Source organism: Sorex araneus, chromosome X (assembly GCF_027595985.1).
Source record: "Sorex araneus isolate mSorAra2 chromosome X, mSorAra2.pri, whole genome shotgun sequence".
NCBI lineage: Eukaryota > Metazoa > Chordata > Mammalia > Eulipotyphla > Soricidae > Sorex > Sorex araneus.
Genome location: NC_073313.1, coordinates 230,083,455 through 230,100,518, shown reverse-complemented (window position 1 = coordinate 230,100,518; position 17,064 = coordinate 230,083,455). Strand labels below are relative to the sequence as shown.

Here is a 17,064-nt window from a genome sequence, read left to right as displayed (position 1 = left end):
ATAGGAAAAATTGATGGGACATTTAGGTGTTGTCTTGTATGAGTATTTGGGTGAAGAGTATCCTGAAGTATTGGGCAGCATTCTTGGAGCACTGAAGGCCATTGTAAATGTAATAGGTATGGAATTTGCTGGTCACGTAAGAATTTTTTTTAACTTTTTTTTTTTTTTAAATATAGGCATATTTAGTATTGAGTAATGATTTCTGGATACTTTATTTTTAAAAGAAACTACTTGTTACTTATAGTTAAGTCAGGGGTTGTCACAAGTGTCTACCTCCTTTGAAACTAGTTTCATATTTAATCTAGAAAAAAGGGCATATTTAGGATCCATCCCTTAAACAGCTCAAAGAATCCAAATTGAAACTGTTTCTCATCCAAAATATATTCTAGAGGGGGAGAAGAGAGTTTGAGGACAAACTATTTACGGAACCATGAATTGGTAACTTTTATTCATGGCAGATTTTTCTGCTTGCTACCAAGTTCCAAGTAATATAACCTAGGAATAAAGTGAATTGAATAGCGATTAATTCAAGGTTTTTTTTATATCTAGTTTAATAAAACTTTTCAGTTTTCTAGCCTAAAATAAAGATTTGAAGTATATTACAAAATGACCTTGAATGTGAAGAGCAAAGCTTCTGTTCTTTAAGGACATTATGATGAAGCAAACGAATGGTCTCATGTTTAATTTTTCCTTTGCAGTTGAACATTGGTGATGTGAGAAGTAACTTCTGTAAGGTTTATAGGGGCCAAAAAACAGGAGGTTAAAATAGCTGGCTACAATAGCTAACCTCTTGCTTCTCATTATTGAAAGGATTTTTATGCAATATAAGATGTATTTTAATATTTACCTAAATAGAATCCTCTTGTCTTTTTCTCTATAGTTAAAAATAGCTACTTGACAAAATCAGTTTTGGCCAGAGTTGTGGGCTTTAGTTTGTAGGGAGTTGTAAACCTACTATCAGGGAAATGTGGGTAAAGCAATGGAGAGAGAATGAGAGCAAGCAGTTCTAGTTAGAGCAAGAGCCCCTGCCAGCTGCCTCCTTTTTTCTCTCTTCATAGGTGTAAATACCATCCAAGTATGCCCTGCATTGCAGGGAGACTGGAGATCTGTTTGTTTTGCAGTTAAAGGGTAAGGGGGCCCTTTCTGGAAAATTTTGCTTTAATTTACATGTCTACCTCTGGCTTATATTGTTGTATATTGCCAGAACATAAGCTGTCCCCATATTTGAATATCAGTTTGCAAATGCATTTCAGAACCAAATAAAATTTTTTGTTGTTGAGTATCCATCATTCTTTAAATCACTTCACTAATTTCTTTTATTTCTATGCATAATCAAGTTTTTAATAAACAGTTAAAAACAATTCTGAGTATGTCCAGAATTTGGGGTTTTCTCTTTCCCTAGGCAGCTGTATCAGTTTATATTATGCCTAATCACATGTATTAATTGCTAAGTAAAAGGAAAACAATCGAAGCTTAGAGTTTTAATTGATAGTCTTGATTTCTGTTACATAGGTATGCATAAGATGACCCCACCAATTAAAGATTTACTGCCTAGACTTACCCCCATCTTAAAGAACAGGCATGAAAAAGTCCAAGAAAATTGTATTGATCTTGTTGGACGTATTGCTGACAGGTGAGAAAATAACCTAAATATTTTTTTTAAGCAATGTTGGCTTTTACATTTAGCTTTTTGAATTCACTTTATAAATTTGCTTAGTGTCACTATTGTAAGTATATATGGTCAGACTGATAGTATATTTTAGTAAAATTTCAGTTGGTAGCTATACAATTTTAAGACTAAAAATAGTGATATTTTTATTTAATGCTTAAAATTGGTTTAATAAGAATGTTGAATTAAGTTTGCAAATCTGCCTTTTTTAATTGTCATTAATGAACTTTTCTCTTCAATTAGGGGTGCTGAATATGTATCTGCAAGAGAATGGATGAGGATTTGTTTCGAGCTTTTAGAGCTCTTAAAAGCTCATAAAAAAGCTATTCGTAGAGCAACTGTCAATACATTTGGTTATATTGCCAAGGCCATTGGGTGAGTATTAATTAAAGATACACAGTAATACAGAAAACCTTCATTTAACCACTGACATTCAGTTTTTTTTTTTAATGTGTTCTAAAATTTTAAAATAAATGAGAGGTTTTAGAATACGTCATACTTAAGGTATTCTCAAAGAAGGAAAATACTATTTTCAGGATAATTTCGAGTTTTTGTTGCGCCTGTTCAGGATATTGCTTAGCATACTAAGGTCAGTTCTTCAAGCAGCATAATTTATATCTCATAATAACATTCTTGTTTGTGTGTTTTTTTTTTCAGTTTAAGATTAATCCTGACTTTAAAGTGTTTTATAACAATATGACTGAATTGTGGTTATTTGCTTCTATTCAGTCAGAAATTGCAAGGAAAAAGTCATTGCAATTACAAACAAAAGACAGTGGCAGTGATGTAATTGGGGAGTTAGCTCAAAGAGAGCATTTCTTTACATTTGGAATTCCTGGGTATGGTACCCCAGCATTAAGTTGGGTGTGGCCCCAAATAAAATTCCCAATTAATAGCTGTTATGCTAACTTTAGCATAACCCCTTTGTCTAAGTGTGGCAAAAGGAATGCTTAAAAAAGAACAGATCCACCAAACATATATGGGAGAGAGAAAGGTAAGAAAAATAGATTTTGTATGCTAGCATCAATCTGACCATTGTAATTAAGTTCTTCAATTGAAACAAAGCCAATGTTGTAAAATTATATTTCACAGTAAAATTACTGAGATCTCACATAGTTTCCTTTTTGTGTTTTTATTTACAAAAAGTTTTATATTTTTCTTTTTATCTTAACTTTTTTACACTTTTTTTCTTCCCCAGTCCTCATGATGTACTGGCTACACTTCTGAACAATCTCAAAGTTCAAGAAAGACAAAACCGAGTTTGTACCACTGTAGCAATAGCTATTGTTGCTGAAACATGCTCACCCTTCACAGTACTACCTGCCTTAATGAATGAATACCGAGTTCCTGAACTGAATGTTCAAAATGGAGTGTTAAAATCACTTTCCTTCTTGTTTGAATATATTGGTGAAATGGGAAAGGACTACATTTATGCTGTAACACCTTTACTTGAAGATGCTTTAATGGATAGGTAAGTGACTTGAACTGTTACAAGCAAAGACATGTAATGCTTCCTGTTGTGCCGCAGTTGAGGAGGAACACTACAAATACAACTATGATAGTAAGCTCAAGTGGTTTTTTCTTTTTTTGGTGAAGCAGAGTAGATTTTTTTAATTGAAATTTTTTGCAGAGTAATTTTTATTGAAAAAAATTTAGAGAAAGTGATGTGAGGGGAGAGATGAATTACATGCTAAAAAGAAAAACATGGGCGGGGCTGCAACAATAGAACAGCGGGTAGGGCACTTGCCTTGCACATGACAGACTCTGGTTTGATTTCTTGAGCACTGCCCGAGTAATTCGTGGGTGCAGAGACAGCATTGGCAGGTATGGTCCCCTCAAAAAGCAAAAAAGAACACAAGCTGCTCCTGAGTGGAAAAAAATCTAGTCTGGATTTTTATGAGTCTATAAGCACACTGATTTTCTTAAGTAAGATAGAGTACATTCCAGAATTTTCCCTTCCCAGTGTCCCTACCCCCTACTCTCTTTTCATATTTATCAGACTAAAGTTTGAAAAGCAGCTGGCACTTTTAATTTTAAAAATTGATTAAAGTTATGCTTGCATGCAGGGGTTCCAGGTTTGATCCTCAGCACTGGCCCCTGAGCATCACCAAGTGTGACCCAATAACAAGGGGGTGCCAAGCACTGATAGGTGGGAACCTCCCCCAAATTATCAGTAAAGTAATAGTTGGTGATTGTAGTAATGAGTACTACTGCTTCAACATGATGCCTAAAATCACAGGAAATGAGAAATAAAGATGATAATAAGCTCAAGTGGTCTTTTTTCTCACTTTTTTGGGGGGAGGGGGGCTTTTTGGATCACACCCAGCAATACTCGGGTTCCTCCTGGCTTTGTACTCAGAAATTGCTCCTGTCAGTATTCAGGGGCCATGTGGGTGCCAGGGATTGAACCCAGATCAGCTGCATACAAGGCAAATACCCTACCCACTGTACTTATATCTTTTTTGTGTTTTTGATTTTGGGTTATGCCCTGCAGTGCTCAGGGTTTACTCCTGGTTCTTTGCACCCAGTGATCATTGCCAGAGGGCTTAGAGGATCATTTGGGATGTCTGGGATTAAACCCAGGTGAGCTGCGTGCAAGGCTAGTGCCCTACCTGTGGTAATATCTACGGCCCTAATATGCACTGCTTTTGAGGACTTTTTTTTTTCTTTTTTGGGTCACACCTGGCCGATGCACAGGGATTACTCCCAGCAGCTCGTGCACTTAGGAATTACTCCTAGTGTGTGATAGTGGCGGTGCTCAGGGGACCATATGGGATGCTGGGAATTGAACATGCAAGGCAAACAATCTACCCATTTTGCTATCGCTCCATCCCTGAGGACATTTAAAAAAAAAATTTATTGTCGAATCGCCAGAAGGGAGCATAAATTGAGGCTTCCATAACTACGCCACCTGACTCCACGACAGAGGCTGTTTCCACTCCGGACGTCCCAGAGGGAGGGCGAGTGAGAGCCCTCCCCACCCCAAGGCACCCAGTCCCAGCAGCTGGCCTCCAATACCCAACTGACGCCACACTCCAGGCCACTTTCCACACGATCGGGACAAGCCTCATGCATGAGTGAACAAATTTTGGACTGCGCGGTCGCAAAGTGGCCGCATGACACATCGTCATAAAGGGGATTATATATATATGCCTCTCAGAGAGCCTGACAAGCTACTGAGAGTATCCTGCTGCATGGCAGAGCCTGGCAAGCTCCCCGGGGCTTACTCAAAATGCCAAAAACAGTAACCATAACAGGTCTCATTCCCCTGACCCTGAAAGAGCCTCCAATCATTGGGAAAGACGAGTAAGGTGAGGATGCTAAAACCTCAGGGCTGGAATGAATGGAGACGTTATTGGTGCCCGCTCGAGTAAATCAATGAACAACAGGATAACAGTCATACAGTGATTGAATCACAGTAAGATACACGGTTACAAGGTTGTTCATACTGGGTTTCAGTTATATATTATTCCAACACCTAATCGCTTTACCAATATATATTTCCCACCGCCAATGTCCCTAGTTGTGAAATCTTTTTTTGGGGGGGGGAGGGTCATGCCTGAGGATGTTCAGGGGTGACTCCTGGCTCTGCACTCGGGAATTACTCCTGGCTGTGCTCCGGGGACCATATGGGATGCTGGAGATCGAACTAAGGTTGGCCATGTGCAAGGCAAACACTCTACGTGCTATATTATCACACCTGCCCATGAACTTACTTTATAGCTATTAAAAACCTATTATCTGATGTTCATCTGCTAATTGAGTACTGCTGGAACAAGTAATTTGATGTATTTTATGCAAAATCAGTTAATGTGGAAGATGGCACAGTTATTTGTATGTTTGAAAAATACTTGGTTATTTTTTTGTCCTTTCTTTTTAAATAGGATTTTTCTGAAATTTATAAGGACAGTGTTGAGTTTTTATTTATGTATATATTTTATTTATGTATATATATTATGTATTGTATATACAAGCATTCAGTTACTTTAGGCGATTTTACTTTTATGGAGATACTGATGTTAGTCACCCACAGGCAAGAGGTCTTATGTTTCCCTTTTACTAGTATGCTAAAATGGGCTCTTCTGTTCCACTTAAAATCTTTTAATTAGAAAATATAACTTAGGAGCTAGAGTTGATAGTTCAGTGAGTTGAGCACCTTCCTTGAACGCAATCCCCAGTATCCCATGTGGTTCCCTACACACTACCAGGAGTAATTCAAGTGTAGAGCCAGGAGTAACACCTGAGCATAACCAGTGTGGCAAAAAACAACAACTTATTTTTGATCTCTAACTTGATTTGAGTATTTATTTATTTGCTTTTTGGGTCAACCCCAGCAATGCACAGGGGTTACTCCTGGCTGTACACTCAGGAATTACTCCTGGAGGTGCTTAGGGGATCATATGGGATGCTGGGAATTGAACCCGGGTCGGCTGCGTGCAAGGCAAACTCCCTACCCATTGTGCTATCGCTCCAGCCCCAAATTGGTGCTTTTTAATGGGCAGGTAAGTACTTAAAGACTGTCTTAACAAATCGCATTTTCTGCCTCTCCATTATAGGGACCTTGTACACAGACAGACAGCTAGTGCGGTGGTGCAACACATGTCGCTTGGGGTATATGGATTCGGTTGTGAAGATTCCCTGAATCATTTATTAAATTATGTATGGCCCAATGTGTTTGAGACGTCTCCCCATGTAATCCAGGCAGTTATGGGAGCATTGGAAGGCCTAAGAGTTGCTATTGGACCTTGTAGAATGTTGCAGTATTGTTTACAGGTAAGTTTAAGGGGTGTGTGTGTGTGTGTGTGTGTGTGTGTGTGTGTGTGTGTGTGTGTGAGAGAGAGAGAGAGAGAGAGAGAAGTAAAGTTGCATGTACAAATTTTGAATATGGGTGTAATATGGGGTAACATTGGGATGGGGATAGAAAATAAAGTTTGTTTTGTTTTGGATTATACTTTTACACTTTGATACTTGTATTAATGATTATGTGTATTCAAAAACCTTGAATTAATGTGACATTTTAATTATTCTAGGGATTATTTCACCCAGCCCGAAAAGTCAGAGATGTGTACTGGAAAATTTACAACTCCATCTACATTGGTTCACAGGATGCTCTCATAGCACATTATCCAAGAATCTACAATGATGATAAGAACACCTATATTCGTTATGAACTTGACTATATCTTGTAATTGTTTATTTTGTGTTTAATGCACAGCTGTATCACAACTTAAACTTGCTTCAATTTGGTGATGTAAACTTTTAAACATTGCAGATCAGTGTTAGAACTGGTCATAGAGGACGAACTAGAAATCCAGTAGCATGATTTTTAAATAACCTGTCTTTGTTTTTGATGTTAAACTGTAAACGCCAGTAGTGACCAAGAACACAGTGATTATACTATACTGGAGGAATTTCATTTTTAATTCATCTTTATGAAGATTTAGAATTCATTCCTTATGTTTAAAGGGAATGTTTAATTGAGAAATAAACATTTGTGTACAAAATGCTAACTTGTGTGTGTTTTTTGAACATGACTTGTAAAATGCGGAACTTTGATAAAGTATTGGTTTATGTAGAATAAGTGGTTTAATTTCATTTTCTGTCACCTGGTTTATAGAAAGCTAGCAGAGTATGAACTATATAAGTGATGGCATCTTTGTCAAAATTCCATTGTTCTGTTGGCAACCAAAAGTAGCTTTGGGGTGTTCACCTCAAACTAGCACAACTGTTCCATCACCATAGATAATATAACATTCTTGCTGAATTGTCTTGAATATTATTTTGTACTTACATAGCGCCTTTCATTTCCTGTTTTCTCAAAATGCTTTATGAACATGTTTAAGAGATTCCAGTTAAGTACAACTCTTTGTTTAGGAAGTGAGTTGTGGAAGATTTCTTATACTTTAAAACTGCTTTCTGGGCCAGAGAGATAGTATAGGGGTTTAGGCATTTGGCTTGCATGCTGCCAACCCTGGTTGGATTCCTGGCACCTTATGGGTCCCTGGCGCACTGCCGGGAGTGATCCCTGAGCACAAAGCTAGGAGTACCCTGAACGCTGCTTAATGACCAAAAATAAAATTGCTATCAACTGGGACTGAGAATACCTATGTGATACTAATAGTATAAGACAATCTGGACTGCCACTACTCAAATGTATTCAATAAGTATTTGCTGAGCACCTGATGGATACCAGCCATTGTTACTTTCATCCTGCCCCTTTCTGTGTAAAGGAACATCCAGTGATCAGTGGTAAGTGCTACTGTGACAAACAGCTGAAATATCTAGATTTGCTTGGTTTCAAATTTAATAATTAGATGACCTGTGGGTGTTAAGCCTAGGTGAACGGCATTTCTAGCGGAATCAAGCTTTTAAGGCAGTAGGGAGGTCAGACAGTATTGTAAGGCACTTTTGTAGCATGCAGCGTGACATGGGTTCTATCCCACCGCTTCATATTATCCCTCAAGCCCTGCCAGGAGTGATCCCTGAGTATAGCTGGGTGTGACCTAAAACAAAATGCAATGCCTATTATTTTTGCATATAATTTTTAAATACATCTTAAGGCTTTCTTAGTTTTCTGCCTAAAAATGTTTTTAGTCCGCTTACTAATAATGCTTTTTTGTCATCTTAGTACCTCTGTGAATATTCAGTAGCAGTAAAACACAGTCATGAAGCTGTTAATACCAAGTTTAGATTTGTGCTTTGTTAATGTGTAAAACTAGAGGACACACCTTTTGGGGGACATTGTTTGAGGTTGAACCTTAACATGCAAGGCATTTTGCTCTACCACTGAGCCATATCCTTGTCCCTGAGATCTGTTCTTAAGATTCAGACAAACAACAGCTTGTAATTGGTTGACCTTTTCAAAATTTATATTGAACAGGAACTGACTAGAATTTAACTCGAATATTCATTTGTGACATTGTTACAGGATTTTGTGACATACGTCACAGGATTTGTGACATGTCTGGCTAAAGTAAAATGATGTTCAAAATCATCTTTTTCTTAAAGTGTGTAACAGAAAGTAATCTTCAGTAGAACTTAAACCTTTGATTCAAGTTGACCTTGAATAATTGTCAATCATGTAAAAGAATAGCATGCCTAAATTGCAGAACCAAAAATTTAAGTTTTGAAAATTTTGTGTTTTCACTTTAGTTCCTTTGTATTTTCTTGGGTCCTTGCTATTTCTGTAAAACTTCTGTAATGGCAGTGAAGACTACTTCACCTCAAGTGAACTTTTTACCAGTGCATATACTATTTGCGAATAAAGAGATCAGGAAAATGTTGAAGGCTATGACTTTAGAAGTTGGGACCAAATAAGAGGCTTGGATGGTTGAATTATTTTATATGCTAATTTAAAAGCATTTTGTGATACAATTATGGAAGACGCTATGTGAAGTTTTAACTATCTCTCAGAGACTTTTTCTTTCACATTTTCTTTTGATATTTCTTAAAGCCAAACTTAAGCAGGAGGAAATTAATGTTCTTTATGGGTCAGTGGGTGGGTTTTTCCTGTGGGCTTTTGTTGGTTTTTCTGTGGGCCCTCTAATGGAATTGATCTCTTTGGCTGTTCAATTTTTTTCATACTGTATTTTTAAAATTTGTTGTACGGTGCCCTGTGAGCATCAAGTACTACCAGATGAATAAAACTTATTATATCTAAAGTCTTAGACCAGTTTTTAATCTTAGTTGGCTCTGAATTGTTACTACATACACTACACCCATTTTATTGCGTTTTCTCAGCTTTCCAAGGGGAACTCATGTTGAAAAACCAAAGAACATTTTCTTTAGTTAAAATTAAAATGGTATAGGTTCGTTTGTTTACTCCTTTGGCTGCTGAGGCACCAAATCTCACTATTAAAAGAAGTAGAAACTACCAGCTGGGTTTTTGACTTGGGGTTTCTGAGAGAGGACAGATAGGCCCTCACTGGGGACACACAGTCCCGGGTATTAGAGGGTACTGAACACTCTGACCCCTACCCGCTGATGCCAGTAGCAGTGTCTCACATTTCCTTTAGGGCAAAAACCTTTCTATAAACTGCAAATCATAGGTCTAAGCGTTTAATCAGGACTCGCATACATAATGTTTATATAATAAGGATTGAACCCAGGATCTCCAACATGCAAGGCAAGTGCTCTGCCACTGAGCTTCCTTGGTCCCTATGAGAGATTTTTTTAGGCAGCAGCTGTCAGGGAAGTAACTAGAAATACTATTTTACAAGTATAAGCTTTGTTTTCTACCTTGGGTAAACCTCTGTATTAGGGGTGGGGAAAGAAATATCTACATGCTTGAGAGAGACCACTTGGATGTTCCCAGTCATAGGGGTGGGGGGCAGAACACATGGATAGGAAGCTACGAAATAAAGACAATTTAACACTTTAAATTTGCAGCATTAATATGTGTAGATAATGGGGCTGGAGCGATAGCACAGTGGGTAGGGCATTTGCCTTGCACGTGGCCAACCCAGGTTCGACTCCCAGCATCCCATATGGTCCCCTGAGCACCGCCAGGTGTAATTCCTGTGCATCGCCAGGTGTGACTCGAAAAGCCAAAAAAAAAAAAAAGTGTAGATGATAGGGAAGTATATAAAAAATGAGTAGTTCGGTGACATTTGCAGTTTCATGCTTGAAAACGGGCTTAAAATTGTAGGTTCTAAAGCATTCTGAAAGGCCTTTTGTCATTGAACAAGTAGATTGGTTTTTTTTTTTTTTTTTGCTTTTTGGGTCATACCCAGCGATGCACAGGGTTACTCCTGGCTCATGCACTCAGGAATCACTCCTGGCGGTGCTCTGGGGACCATATGAGATGCTGGGAATTGAACCCGGGTCGACCGCATGCAAGGCAAACGCCCTACCCGATGTGCTATCGCTCTAGCCCCTAGATTGGTATTTTTTTTAATTTTTATTTTTATAAAGTTGCTCACAATTTGTTACATTCAGTATCCCAATACAAATCCCACCACAATTACACCTTTCCACCACCAATATTTCGAATTCTCCCAACTACCACCCAAGCTTGCCCCGATGGCAGGCCCTAAATAATTTATTTTATAAGTATATTGTTTCATATGCCTAAATATACTTTTAAAAATCACTAATTTTCATTTTATTCCCAGAGGAAAAGATTCAATCCTTAAGGATTTAGAATATTTGTAAAAAAAATTTAAATATTTTAAAAGTATTTTAGTCATTGTCCAGTAACAGTAAAAGTAACATGGTTGGGTTTCAGGCATGTTATTTTTTAGCATCAACCAATCCAGTGTCCACTTGCCTCTGCCACTCCTGCCCCACCCCTCCCACATTTGCCTCCCACCCACCATTCTGTTTTTATGAGAAGCATTTTTTTTCTTTTATGCTTTTTGGGTCACACCCGGTGATGCACAGGGGTTATTCCTGGCCCATGCACTCAGGAATTACTCCTGGCGGTGCTTGGGGGACCATATGGGATGCTGGGAATCGAACCCGGTTCAGCTGCATGCAAGGCAAACACGCCCTACCCACTGTGCTATTGCTCCAGCCCCTCTTTTTAAAAAATTTTTGCTCTGATTTTACAGTAAGTACTGTAACAGGGTTTCACGAATAACACTTCTTATCAGCTCCTCCTCCTAGACACTTGCCTGCACCATAGTTGTAGCTCTCTTCCCCCCCAGATCAGTGAGGCCTGAAGACCAGTTCTTTTTTTTTTTTTTTTTTTTCTTTTTGGGTCACACCCAGCGGTGCTCAGGAGTTACTCCTGGCTCTGCACTCAGGAATTACTCCTGGCGGTGCTTGGGGGACCATATGGGATGCCGGGGATCGAACCCGGGTCGGCCGCGTGCAAGGCGAACGCCCTACCTGCTGTGCTATCGCTCCGGCCCCTGAAGACCAGTTCTTAAGCTCTTGTTTCCTTTGTCTTGGAACATTTGCTGTTCCACCATTGTTTCTTTATATTCCGACATGTGAGAGAGACCAATCTTTATGTCTCTCCATCCCTCTGACTTAGCATGATATTCACCAGTTCCATCCATCCCTGGCCTATTTATGTTACATAAAACCAGCAAATTGTATGATTTTACCTTTTCTTATGGCTGAATAGTATTATATGGTGCATATGTACCATAGTTTCTTTATCCAGTCATCTATTCTCACACATGAAGGAACCGGCAAGGAACCCAGGTGTGGGACCCAGAGCTGAGATCTCCAAGGTTGCTTGGATCAGGACTGGGCCTGCTCCGCCCAGATTTCCCATTTCCCAGTGGAAAGGTGGTCACACCCAGGGACTGCCCCCGGCGCCCGTGTAGTCCTGTCATCCAGAGACTTAAAAGCAAGCTCCCAGAAGAGATATTTTATAGCCTACTTCTCCCTCTGGGAGAGCCTGGCAAACTACTGTGAGTTTCCTGCCCACATGGAAGAGCCTCGCAAGGTCCCCGTGGTGTATTAATATGCCAAAACCAGTAACAAGCTGGGTCTCATTCCCCTGACCCTGAAAGAATTTCCAGTACGGCATCGTTGGAAGGACGAGTAGAAAGAGGCTTCTAAAATCTCAGTGCTTAGATGAATGGAGACGTTACTGAGATTGCTTGAGAAATTCGACTATCAACGGGATGATGAAGATGATTCTTGGACACCGGTTGTTTCCAGATTTTGGCTACTGTAGATTGTGCTGCAGTGAACATAGGGTGTAAATGTCTCCTCCGTTTTGTTTTTGGGTCCTGGTGGTATATTCCAAGTGGAACTGCTCAGTCAAATGGAAGCTCAATTCCTAGTTTTTTTTTAGGATTGCCCATATCTTACTAGAAAGGCTGAACCATTCAACATTCCCATCAGAAGTGAGTCCCTTTTTCCTTCTCGAATCTATACCAATATACTGGTTATTCTTTTTGATATGTCCAGTTTCTGTGGTATGAGAGGATAGTTCAACGTTGATTTGATTTGCATTTCCTGATGATTAGTAATGCATTTTTTCATGTGCATTTGGGTTGAATTTTTTTTTCTTATGTTCTACCAGTTCTACCAGTCAGTGCTTTATGTATCTTGGAAATTAACCCTTTATCAGATTGGTGGTGGTCAGTAATTTCTCCCAGTCTGTGGTGTGTTTCTGTATTTTAGTCACCACTTCTTTGAGGTGCAGAAGCTTTTTAATGTAATATAGTCCCATTTGTTTATCTTTGTTTGTTTCCAGTGCTGATTCCTTAAAGATGCTTCTGGCTTCAGTGTTGTGAAGAATTCTGCCTATGTTTTTCTTCAGTGTAACTTATGGATTCAGTGTAACTTATGGATTCAGTTTTCAAATTTACTCAAATTCAGTAAATTTGAGATCTTTTATCCATTTTGATTTCACTTTGGTGCTTGAATTAGGAAGGGGTCCAGAGCAATAACATAGTGGGGAGGGCGTTCGGTTTGATCCCCAGCATTCCATATGGTTTCCCATAATCACCAGGAGTAATTTCTGAGTGCAGAGCCAGGAGTAACCCCTAAGAATCACTAGTTGTGACCCAAAAAGACAAAAAAACAGTGGGGAGGGGATCTGAGTTCTTTTTTGGCATGTGGCAGACCAGTATTTTCAACACTTGTTGAAGAGACTTTCCTTGCTTCATTGTACTTTTTGCTCCATTAGTTTTGCGTAAACCTGAGGATCTCTGTATTTTCAATTCTTTCCAATGATCTGAGAATCTGTCGTTATTCGAGTACCACACCGTTTTAATTACCACAGCTTTATAGGACAAGCTAGATTAAAGAAGTCATGAGGAAACCAGAAAAATTAAGGACTTTATAATAAAAATTTTAAAAGTACATAAAATTTGATAGAAAGGGAATAAACGGGAAAGGAAAATATAAAGGAAAGTTTTGTTTAAAGACTGCTCAGAGGGAAAACATGACTCATTGGATGATGCACTAGATGTAAATGGAAATGGAAAACCATGTGCTGAAGGCTTTATTTTGTGCTGGGACTCTGACAAAGTCAGAGCTGCTTTCCTGAGGTAAGGCATGCCCAGCATTGAGGGAAGTAGAGATGACTGTTAGGAACTAGTTAGATTGAAATACAGAAGATCATTGGAATTCCTGCCCTGGAATCTCTCTCTCTCTCTCTCTCTCTCTCTCTCTCTCTCTCTCTCTCTCTCTCTCTCTCTCTCTGTCTCTCTCTCTCTCTCTCTCCCCCTCTCTTTTTGACCTTTTTGATCACACCCAGTGATATTCAGGGGTTACTCCTGGCTCTGCACTCAGGAAATACTCCTGGCAGTGATTGGGAACCATATGGGATCGAACCCAGGTTGGCTGCATGCAAGGCAAACTCCCTACCCACTGTACTATCACGCTAGCCCTCTTTCCTTCTCTTCTTTTCCTTCCTTCCTTCCTTCCTTCCTTCCTTCCTTCCTTCCTTCCTTCCTTCCTTCCTTCCTTCCTTCCTTCCTTCCTTCCTTCCTTCCTTCCTTCCTTCCTTCCTTCCTTCCTTCCTTCCTTCCTTCCTTCCTTCCTCCTTCCCTCCCTCCCTCCTTCCTCTCTTCCTTATTCCTCCCTCCTTTCCTCTCTCCCTCCCTCCTTCCTTCCTTACTTTTTTAGGAGGGTCACACCCAGAAGTGCTCAGGGCTTGCTTCTGGCTCTGTGTTTAGGGATCACTTCTGGTGGGTCTCCAGGGAACATAGAACTTGGGTCTGCTACATGCAAAACAAGCATTCTCCATTCTCCCTTAGAGTTTCTGTTTGTGAGTGGTAGCTCTAGTGGTGTGCTCTATTGTCTATTAGCCCATTAAGGTCTTGAGATCATCCCCTTAGCTAAGCAAAATGAGTGGAGTGAAACTTCAGGTGCTAAAGTTTCCTAAGTGGGCTTTTCCTCCTCAAAGGCTACCCCTGGAATCACTTTCTCTTGCTTTCATCTTGACCTCAGTCCCGTGATATGCTGTAATAGATAAATTCCTTTGGAGGAGCGGCTGGACTGCTGAGAGTAAGTTTCCTAGTCATTCAGTTTCAGTGCGTGGAGGTGTCATACCTGGCAGTTCTGGGGTTACTATTCCTGGGCCTGTGCTCAGGGGTCCCTTTGGGAGGTGCTCTGGGGACCATGTGGTGTCAGTGATTACACCTGGGTTTCCTGCATGCGAGGTTTACATTCCAGCCTTCTTCCGTTTCTTTTAACAATGCTTTGTAGTTTTCAATCAAGACTTCTTCCATCCCCTTGGTTAAATTTATTCCTGTGTATTATATTCTTGATAAAATTATAGATGGCAATATTTCTAAATTTTTATCATAGTTCATTGGAATTCAACAGATTTCTATGTATTGCTTTGAAAGCTGCATTTTTACTGTATTTGTTTAATATTTTAATAGTTTGTAGTAGATCCTTTGCTATTTTCCACATATGATGTGCCATTTGATAATAATGAGTCTTACTGTTTTTCCTTCCAATTTAGAAAAGCAGAAACATTATTTTTTCTGGTTTTTGTATCATCCCATCTTTGCTCAGGGCTTACTTAGGTGGTGCTAGGGAACCATATATGGTGTCGGGATTGAACTACATGCAAGGCAAGTAAGTGCTTCAACCTCTGTACTATCTCTCTGGCCATGATAATAATCCTTTAGACTTGATGCACAAGGTGTGAGAGATCCTATTTTATCTGGTGATTAAGAAAACCATACAAAGCACTACTCTACAAGGAGCTTTATTGAAAAAGGTTCTAGTCCTGTAACATTGTTCAATTTCTGATAGGGGGCAGCAAAATCCATGGAAATAAATGCCAGCTCCTTAAATGTGATTTTTAAATGTTTGGAGGTAGATCTTTATTTTATTTTTATTTCTAGTTATTTACTATATTTCATTTTTGACCACACCTGATGGTATGGAGGGGACTACTCTTGGCACTGTCCTTAGGGCCACTCCCAGCAGTCCTCAGGGGACCATGAAGTACCCAGGATCCAATTTAGGGACCCTTCATGGACAGCATATATTTCAACCTTTTGTGTCATCTGCCTAGCCCTGGAAGCTGGATCTGTAATCATTTTAGTAGAGATCAGACCTTGATATCTGATAAATCTCAAGTGTGAGACAGACTGCAAGACAAGGGCTGGCTTTTGTGAATTTAGTACTTTTTGAAGGCATAAAAATGGTTCACTAATGTTTAAAACTGTTAGTTTTTGCTGAATTCAGTCATTTAATTTTTTTCTTATTTTTTTATTATTTTATCTACTTTCCCCCTTTCCTTTCCCTCTGTTGATGTTGATCAGGGTTGGAGAATGTACTTGGTTTTTCCTCACATACTCTGCAGGGATCAAACTGGGATCAACCATGTACAAGGCAAGGTCCTACCTGCTGTGTTACCTCTCTGCCTTACAGCCTTTGAGCTCTTTATTCAGGCTCCATCACATGGACATGACTGATCATGAACTCCATTTCAGCCCCTGACCCTTTCTTGGAGGATAGGAAGGGGTGGCAAGTTCCATGCTTCTAACCACGGCTTTGACCTCATTGGTGTTCTGCACCCATCCAGGAGCCCATCAAGCCTGGTCTCATTAGAACTAACAGAGCTCCCAGTACCTAAGATATTCTGGGGGATTTAGTATCTTGTCAGGAACCAAGGACAGAAGTCAAGAATTTGATATTTTCTTTCATTATTTAATAATTATAAAGTATTTTATTATCTCTAATTTCAAAATATCATTTATTATGAACCATTCAATCATTAAAAACCAAAGGTCGGGGGCTGGAGCCATAGCACAGCAGGTAGGGCACTTGCCTTGCACATGGCCGACCTGGCTTTGATTCCCTGCATCCCATATGATCCCCTGAGCACCGCCAGAAGTAATTCCTGAGTGCAGAGCCAGGAGTAACCCCTGTGCATCACCAGGTGTGACCCAAAAAGAAAAAAAAAGTGATGGTTTGGATGGTGGATGGGAAAATTGGAAATAATGGTGTTGGTGGGAAGGTGTAGTGGTATTGGGATTGGTGTTGGAATATTGGATGTAATAAATCATCATGTATAGCTTTATAAAATAATTAAAATAAGATTTAAAAAGACAGTTCTATACTGTACTTTGAAAAGGGAAATTCTCATGATACCTTTTCAGTAACCGTATTGCAAAATATAATGCCCAAAAGGGAGGGGGGAGAGAGAGAGAGAGAGAGAGAGAGAGAGAGAGAGAGAGAGAGAGAGAGAGAGAGAGAGAGAGAGAGAGAGCCTGCTATAAAAGCAAGCTAGGGATGGGGTAGAAGGGAAACTGGGGAGAAAGGGTGATGGGAAATGTACACTGGTGGAGATACTGGTGTTGGAACATTGAGTGACTAAAACCCTATCATGAACAACTTTGTAACTGGGTATCTCACAGTGATTAAAAAAAAACAACAACCAAAAAAACAACTTAACTGAAAAACAGAAACTGTTCCTTTTAACTTTATACCCATCCCATAACCCCAATTTCAAAACACATCAT

At 39.5% G+C, this 17,064-nt stretch overlaps 1 protein-coding gene across 3 annotated transcripts in view; it reads left to right on the top strand.

The window, feature by feature from the left end:
- The window catches only part of SF3B1 (splicing factor 3b subunit 1), a 57,810-nt gene extending 50,631 nt beyond the window's left edge, over window positions 1–7,179 (top strand). For 2 of the 3 annotated variants that reach the window (XM_004601240.3, XM_055120502.1), the window contains 6 exons: window positions 5–116; window positions 1,513–1,633; window positions 1,913–2,044; window positions 2,868–3,140; window positions 6,226–6,442; window positions 6,700–7,179. In XM_004601240.3, the coding sequence (XP_004601297.1) occupies window positions 5–116; window positions 1,513–1,633; window positions 1,913–2,044; window positions 2,868–3,140; window positions 6,226–6,442; window positions 6,700–6,858 (1,014 nt within the window). In that variant the 3' untranslated portion in view covers window positions 6,859–7,179. Of the gene's footprint in view, window positions 1–4; window positions 117–1,058; window positions 1,129–1,512; window positions 1,634–1,912; window positions 2,045–2,867; window positions 3,141–6,225; window positions 6,443–6,699 lie in introns of those variants that run through there. The other variant, XR_008627243.1, reaches the window with a different exon arrangement.
- The last annotated feature ends 9,885 nt before the right edge of the window (window positions 7,180–17,064 follow it).